This window comes from Limulus polyphemus, unplaced genomic scaffold (assembly GCF_000517525.1).
Source record: "Limulus polyphemus unplaced genomic scaffold, Limulus_polyphemus-2.1.2 Scaffold1809, whole genome shotgun sequence".
In the NCBI taxonomy this organism is placed as follows: domain Eukaryota; kingdom Metazoa; phylum Arthropoda; class Merostomata; order Xiphosura; family Limulidae; genus Limulus; species Limulus polyphemus.
This window is the reverse complement of record NW_013667419.1, coordinates 152,410-161,135: the sequence shown is the minus strand read 5'-3', so window position 1 is coordinate 161,135 and position 8,726 is coordinate 152,410. Positions and strand designations below refer to the sequence as shown.

Here is an 8,726-nt window from a genome sequence, read left to right as displayed (position 1 = left end):
GCAATAAATCAGCTTTGAGGAACCTACCAAAAATTAAGCATTGTTTGAACTGAAACTTAAGCTCAAATAAAATAAACCTATAATGATCAATAAAATAATATGCTGTAGAAATTTGGCATGCTTGGTTCATTACTTTCTCATTGCCAGGGTTATAAAAAAAATTTGTGAAAACGGCTTAGATTCCCAACGTGCTCTTGAATTTTACATATCACACCAGTTTTGAAAGAATTCAACCCCTTGTCAGTACTTGTGGATAAGAGCAAATCAAAGAACTAGACCAGATCTCTGTAGTAATCATTTATAGTCTGTGTGTATGGTGTTGGTGTTTACTTTGGTCACCATAAGTTACCTGTATTTATATAAGTATTTGAAGACACGGTAACATTGATGTTACAAATAAATGGTAGACAACAACATCACCACTAAAGAAGGCCTAGTCTTGTTCTTTGTTTTGTCCTTTCCCAAAGTTATTGATAAAAGGTGGAATTTCCTGAAACAAATCATTTCAGTAATATATCAACAAATACAGGAATTGATTTAATTCCTGTATTTGTTGATATATTACTAAAATGATTTGTTTCAAGAAATTCTACCTTTTATCAATAACCTTGGCCTCACATTTTAATTTTGCCAAAATTCACTTGTCATTAACAAGAAAGCAATTTAAGAATGATAAGACCTCAAATCTTATAAAAATATATTGATGGTATAGTCTTTATTTGAGAAATCATTGCTGAATCACTTGTAAGCATTTGTGTACAAACACTTTCAATGAAATGAGCTAGTTTAACATTGTCTGCTTTTCACATTGAAAAAAATAACTTTATGCCACTGAGTTGTTCAGAAAAGCAGCAGACAAACCACTGTATTTACTACTAAAATGGCTTCCATGTCAATATTAAGTATCACTTACAGTCAATTTCTCCATATCAAGAAAATTTGCACAAATGAGAATAATTGTAAAATTATGTAAGATAAACCACAACACAAAAAAATGCCTTCACGATTCTGATTTGTTCATATTGAAAAAGCCAAAAATACTCAACAGTAAAAAGTTTTCAAACAATCCAGTGACAAGAACAAAAAAGTATCAGTGTTCCACACGTAATTAACTATTATCCAAAAGTAAAGACCATCACATGAGCATTCTAAAAAGTTTCCATTTAAGTGTAAAACTAACTTTCCATGGTATTCTTCTTCTCAGAAATTGTCATCTTCAGTATAAGAAAGTTATCATGCTAATAAATTGGTGACCCGAGTGATAAGTTAGTATGATAATGTCACCATTAAAGCCAATATCAACATGAAACTTAGCACACTTGTTGATATTACACTCTTCCATAGCTTGATTTTTTTTAAATTCAAAAATATTCACCAATTGTCTTGTTATGAGTCTAATTACCACTAACAAAGCCATTAATTAAAATTAATTGCCCATATCTCGTTAACATTGTAGAAAATTTGCAAAGTTTTTAATTAAAGCTATGATGATGTTTACAAAGATCATGTGTATCAATTTTCATGTTTTTATCATTCCTAAGTAAAGTTATGGTGTTAAAACAGTATATGTTATGTATTTCTTTATCTGTGCCACACTAATTATGTATACGACTGAAAGTGTACTTTTAGTGATTGTAACATCATACTTTTGCATTCAACTTGAAGGTTATAAGAAATGTTTAACAGTGTTTTCTCAGCATTTAAGTTTGCCCAGTTTTAAGGGTCAGTGCTACCTTAATGATAAATATTATATTAACTGTTCTTTTGATCTATTATGGAGATGTTATTTCATATTTTATAAAACTTATCGAATGTTGCAATTAGGAGTCACATTCTTCAAGCAGACTCTGAGGAGGCTTGCCAGCAGTGGATCACAGCACTTCAAGCAGGTATTAATGCCGCTCTAAACCACACATTACATGCAGACAGCAGAAGTGAAGATGTAAGTATGTTAAATGTGATTCTGAATTCATTTCTTAGGGTTAATTCTATATTGAAAATCAATTTTTCTAGCCTTTGTTTCTTTTGCTGAAGCCTTCAAAGGGCAAGGGAGCAAGATTAAAATAAAATAATGTTCATGGAGAAATATCCTAGTTTTTATAAGCAGATAGTTTTTTATTGGAGAAACGTAATTGTGTTTGCCGTAGTAACATAACATTAATATTTGAATAGTTCTGAAACCTGTATTTTTATATTTATTGTAACATAAACATAAAGTCACCAATTTTGTTATTTCTGGATAATTCTTTTAACCAGTATTATAAAAAATTGTAATGTGATAAATGTGCCAATATGAAAATTGTCTGATTACCAATTAATCAGTTGCCAATAATCAGCCAGTTATTTTATATTTTTTGTATTATTACCTAATCCTTTATCAATCATTATAAATAGTGTTAAGTGACAATCTGTCTCCACAAAATGATCTTTTAATGTGACATATTGTTTTGTGAATGTTCGACTCAGTACGCAGATCATTTCATAAGTTGCTAAAACTGTTAGAAACAGACACGTGCTAAAGATGATGTCTAGGCCTGGGACATTTAATTTCTAGAAATGATTATTTGAAAACTAAGTTGTATGAAAACAGAGAAGAACCAACCATGCATGTATTTTTAAGGCTTTGATAATTTTTAATGTGGAAGTAATATGTCAATGCTTTGGTGAACTGACAGAATGTAACATAGTGCATGGTTAATTCTCCATTCTACTGCTAGTAGTAGGATGATTATAAATTCCATCATGTCCTCAGGTTCAGTAATTTGTGATTTTTCATGGTCATTAGGTATAATAATTACAAAATTAAACAACATTGATAATTTTCAGTTTGTTTTGCACTATCGTATGAATGAGTTTTTTGAATGGGAATTAATGCCTTTGAGTGAAATACTTTTCCTTCCTCACCTCTCACAAATTTGCAATAGGCATATTCCAAAACTCCAAGGCTCAGTATTGGTGAGCATAATTCCTCGAGTCAATGTTTTTTTTTATTCTCAGTACACTCACCTGACACAAAAACTATTAAAGTTAACAATTTCATGTAATATGTTAGTGTCCATGCATATGTGATACTTTTGATCGAAAATTTTGATCTTACTGTATATGTAAAAGCAGGTACTCAAACTTGAGTTGAACATGATATGATATTTTTACAGGATAATTTATACATAATTTCAAGATGGAAAATAGTTAGAGGATCTTATACTCATATCTGAGAACTTTTGTAAATGATTGTCCTTGACATTTAAAAAAAGTAGTAACTTGTAGATTCATTGATTGTCATACAATCTTCATTAATACTAAAATATTTTTTTATAATTTTAAATTAATTTCTTTAGTATTACTGAATAGTACATTGTTGTTTACAATATTTAAAAAAATGTTTGGATAAACCATTTCAATAATAAATCAATGATGTGTAACTGTAGAAATCTTTACTTTTTATATGTAATAAGAAAGGTTTTACTAGTCAGTCAGTTCCTCAGTGGCTCAGTTGTAAGTCTCAGAGTCTATAAAATTGAAATTAAGGTTTGGTTCCTATGGCAGATACAGTGCAGCAAGCCCATTGTATAGCTTTACACTAAAACTAGCAGACCGGTTTTTGTGCTTGTCAGTTTTCAAAGTTGGCAGAGCAGAATTGAGAGTCAGCCAAAGCCATATCTTAAAATGATGAATAATATTAGTTGAACCTGTCATTTCAGCATGCACCTTTTTATAGGTTTCACAGAATCACAGACTACAAGTATGGTAATGGCCCCCATATAGGTCATCAGTAACTTTTATGAACTTACAATGCTAAAATCTGGGGCTCAATTCCCTGCAATGAACAGATTGCAAATAGCTCATTATATTCATTGTTTTTTTGTTTTTATTCTTTTACACAAAGTATATTTGTGTGTACCTGACATTTATCTTACTGGTATGAACTGTTTTGTATTAAGTTTTCAATGTTTTCTTAAAATTATTTTTTACCCTTATTCAAGTTTAATCTTTGTTGTTATCTATGGATTGTTTCCTCAAATGTCTGTTTTTTTAGTTATTGTTATACCTTTTGTATATGTTATTAACTACTCTTTTCTTTTTAGTCACAGTTAGTTAAACATCAAGCAGAATTTGTCATCGGTGATGCTGTTAACCCTTGAGAAAAAATGTGTATTGCAAAACATTAGTTTTAAATAAGTACTTTTATTTTATGGGGGTTATATAATTCAGAAATGGTCTGTTGACCTTGAAAGCAGTTGTTCTTTTGATAATAATCTTTGTTGTTATTTTTTAACATATTTGAGGTGGAATTCTTAAAAAACCCTATGAAACAAGAACCCCAGCAAGATAAAACAATTGTGAAGGATGGACAGTTACCAATCTCAAAACCTCTAAAAGCTCACAGGTAAATGAACTTTCTATAAATGTGTTTTTACTGTGAAAGATTTGTTAGTACAATGCTTTCGTTATTTAGTGAACACGTAAATCTAATAATGTAAATTTCATTCATTAGTCAGTGGTGTTAAAATGGATAAGAAATGAATGTTTAATGTAGGGATGAAAGAACTGCTATAATGGGATAATTTTATTATGGATTTAAAATGGAAAAAGCATGTTGTTAAAACATTGGTGATACTGAAATTTAAAAAGCTATAAAACCTGGCACTTTCAGCAAGTAGCTCTTTCTTCTTCAGGGATAAAGGCAGAATGGTTAAGTGGAGTGTAAAATATGGACATAAGTTAAAAACAGGAAGTCGTGTTTATGGTTACATGGGTGTGGAATTGCTTTATGTGTTGTGTGGAACAACAGATGTGAAAGTGAAAAGTTAGAAAAACAAAGAACAACTTACCAGTATTTTTGTTTGTTTTATGTTATTTATATATTATTATTTTATACAAAACTGACACAAACATGAAATAGTACAAAATTAAGAATGAACTATGTTAAATGGAAGACAATGTCTAAATTGAATTATTTGATAAAATCCAAAAATAAAAAGAGTAGGTTAATAAAATTATTGTTACAAATAAGGAGTAAGCAAAATATTAGAAATGTTACCAGGTATAAAAGTTCTAAAATAAATAAAATAGATAGATAGAGGTAGCAAATAAAAAGTCAAAAGCTGAAATTTAATATTAACTGACAGAGAAAATATTTAAAGGTCAAATGTCATTGATGCTAGAATCAAGGTTAACGAATAACTATATTAAGAGCAACAATGCAGTAAGCTTTTGTCATCTCTATCTGCTTTAGATTGGAATCTAGTTTTGATACCTAAGGGAGATTTAGTTGGTTTTAAGTGTTCATCAGCAGTAAGGTACTTTTGAATAGACAACTTGTAGTTGTTAAAATATTGTTTAAAGGTCGTTTAGGTCTGTCCAATATAATGAAGGTAACGCTTTTATATACTGTGTAGGATAGATGATATTCTGCATAGTGCAAATAATCTTTTTGTATATCTTATAGTGGCTGTTTGCACATTTATTAGGGAAAGTTTCTGTAATTTTCATGAACTTGAAGGTCTAAAAGTTAACTTTATTATCAATTTAGGAACCATTTTATGAGAGTGTAGAGCTAATTTTAGCAGGAACCAGAATACCTTTGAAATTTTTTGTTTTTCCATAAGAAACAATAGGAATTTTAGAGAAAACATGTTATTTAACAATCATTTAGTTGAAGTAGATGAAAATGTTTTCAAAATGCATAAGATGTTCTTGAGTTTTGGATGAAACTTATATACAAGAGGAATTGCATATGACCTTTTAGTGTTGTTTCAGAACAGCTTCTCATTGAGTGTTTCTGACATTTTCAAACTATTTGTCAGGTTTTTATTGGGGCTGTGATTCTTTACAGTAGGTGCCCGTGACTTGTTGGCAATAAACTTCAACAATAAACAGAGAGCACACAATCCACTTGTTTTAAAATAAAATATTCAAAACAAGTCAAATGTATTCACAAAAATTTGTTACACTGTTGGTTATCACAGTTGTATCCAGAGCTGTAAGTAATTGTCTCTTTTTCGTAAAAGTTTACACAGGCTGGTTCAGTTACTTTAGAACCAAATTGATAAGACTGATTACTTCATCTTTATCTCTGTTATTACAATACAAGCTGTGATACTTTCACTTTAGGAATTACCCGTTACTGCTAAATTCACACAGTCTAACTTCACTTTTACTTTCACTTTCACAAACTTAACTTGCTCTCTGTATGTACACATATTTATAACACATGACAGAAATATCTAGCCCTCTAGTATCAACATGACATATAATGAAAAAAAACTTAAAAGCTTCGAGTAAAATAACGTCACCAATTTTACAAAAGCCTAGTACAACAATTAAACTACATTAATAATGGACAACTTGTACAGATTTATATCACAAAACTTGCCATGACTGTTGGATTTAAAATAATTAACTTCTAAACTCTTGTTATGAAAACTAAACAATCATTAAATATTAAATAACTAAATAATAATTCTTGAACTGAATAGTCTTGTATATCCAACATTATCAGTCTCAAAATCTTTATCATCTCTTTGTATCATAGTTTCTTTAGTACTTCTTTGTGTTGTTTGTAAATATTTTTGTCAGTACAACTTTTCTTGATGCATAAGGCTAGACTATGTGTAACATTTTATGTAGTGTTGTTGAGGGGCATCTTTAGCTATAAAAATATTGTGGTCTATTTGCTGGTTTTCTGTGTAAGACAATATATAGATGATCATCTTTCATAGAAACAGTAACATGAAGAAAACCTGCATGTAGGTACATAATCAAGTGTAGACTTTCTAGCTTTGTGAAATGGGTCAATATGCAGTTTTACTTTTGTTGGTCCAAGTAAAAAAAAAAACGTGCATCTGTATAATGTTTCAAAATGGGTAATTTCACGATAATTTTCTCTAAGATTTATTTTTCAGTATCATCTATAAACATGATTGCAAAATTAAGAGTTATCTGAGAACTTATGGCAGTATTTATAGTCTGAATATATTGCTTATTGTTGATTTCAAAGTTATACAACAAGTCTAACTAATTCAATGAATTTTTGATATTCAGATGGATTAGATAATTTAAGTATAGTTTCAGAATCTCCAGTACTTCCTTCATATGAAATCTTAGGATAAAAGGAAGAAACATCTATAGTTTAGAGAAGACTGTTTTGGAGTGATGGTTATATTGTCAATTTCTTCAGTCATGTTCATGAAATCAGTTGTGTCTGTGGTTTAAGCTTAAGTTGACAATGGGTCATTTTTATGTTGTGGTAAACATAGTAAATAACTCTTCAATTACCATGTTTGTGTTAGAAATGATGGAATGGTTTGGATTATTATATTTGTGTAGTTGAAGTAAGAAGTAAGTTTGATTGACCAGTTGTGATCCAATGTCACATGTTAGCTTATGTGGATCACTTGTGTCATTGGGCCCAAAAAACAATTTGAAAATTTAATTTGAATTTATAAAAGCCTAGAATAACATACCAACATAATATGTTTTTTATTTATGTAATTTTAGAAAGTTAAATGCTGGATATAACTGTGGAGGCAAATAATGCTGACACACATGAAAATTGGAAGTTTAGGTCTTAGAAAGAATTATTCTTAGACTTTGAGCTATGATCTGTGGCATGGATGACAGAATAATATAACTGTCTTTCTGCAGTGTGTATAAACCCTGTTACTTCAAAACATAGAGCTCAACTTGCAGGAATAGTGTCATGGGATTGAACCTCGTCACAAAATGTGCTCAGCCTTGCAGCTGTTGGGGAGTTATAATGTTATGATAAATCCCACTATTCCTTGGTAAAGAGGATTCCAAGAGTTGGCAATGTGGTGGTGTTGACTAGTTGGTTTTCCCTTAATCTATAACTTCAAAATTAGGGATGGCTAGCAAACTAGCTTTGGGAGTATTCATACTTGTATTCAAATATTTTGGGAGGAAAAATTAAAATATTCATTTCACATACAATGGAATAGTATTCATATTTGCTGAATGATTTAGTGAATACTTAATACTGTAACTTCAAAATTAGGGATGGCTAGCAGACTAGCTTTGGGAGTATTCATACTTGTATTCAAATACTTTGGGAGGGAAAAATTAAAATATTCATTTCACATACAATGGAATAGTATTCATATTTGCTGAATGATTTAGTGAATACTTAATACCATAACAGTAAATGTCAACTTTTATACTCATCTAATTTCTAGACTATCATTATTACATCTGCAGCACGTTAAATGAGGTCAGTACTCTCCAACCACTTTAAAGGTTATTGTATTACATGGTTGTTAATCCAGTCAAATCTTTTAAGTGAATATGAGATGGCTACTTAACTGCCTTCAGTGGTACAGGAACACTTCCTACTTCCTACTGCTAGATCTGGTTACATCAAAGCAAAGTAAATATTGTGAGTGGACTATTTCCACTTCAGGAAAACCACTTCTGATCTGCTGACACACCTGAAGGTAAGTCTTTTTATTATTTTTGTTAATATGAACTATATTCTATGTAAATTATACAATATAATATAGGTAAACTAAATTTTTCATGCATGTTAAACAATATTATTAGCCACGGCATAGTGACTCATAGAACAGCTCTGAATTTTTATTTTTGGTTGTTGTTTTTTTTTCAAGTACAAACTTTTAGCTCATACCGCCATCATCTTTTGACCGATTTGAGATCTAATTACACTATTGGACTCAGGATGTCAAACCCTTTCAATTGATGTATTTGAC

The 8,726-nt window shown here is 30.2% G+C and overlaps 1 protein-coding gene across 4 annotated transcripts in view; it reads left to right on the top strand.

The window, feature by feature from the left end:
* Positions 1-8,726, top strand: part of LOC106465002 (arf-GAP with coiled-coil, ANK repeat and PH domain-containing protein 2-like) — a 104,307-nt gene that overhangs the window by 54,828 nt on the left and 40,753 nt on the right. For all 4 annotated transcript variants that reach the window (XM_022392831.1, XM_022392830.1, XM_013925192.2 and 1 more), the window contains exons 14-15: positions 1,825-1,942; positions 4,287-4,387. In XM_022392831.1, the coding sequence (XP_022248539.1) occupies positions 1,825-1,942; positions 4,287-4,387 (219 nt within the window). The remainder of the gene's footprint in view (positions 1-1,824; positions 1,943-4,286; positions 4,388-8,726) is intronic.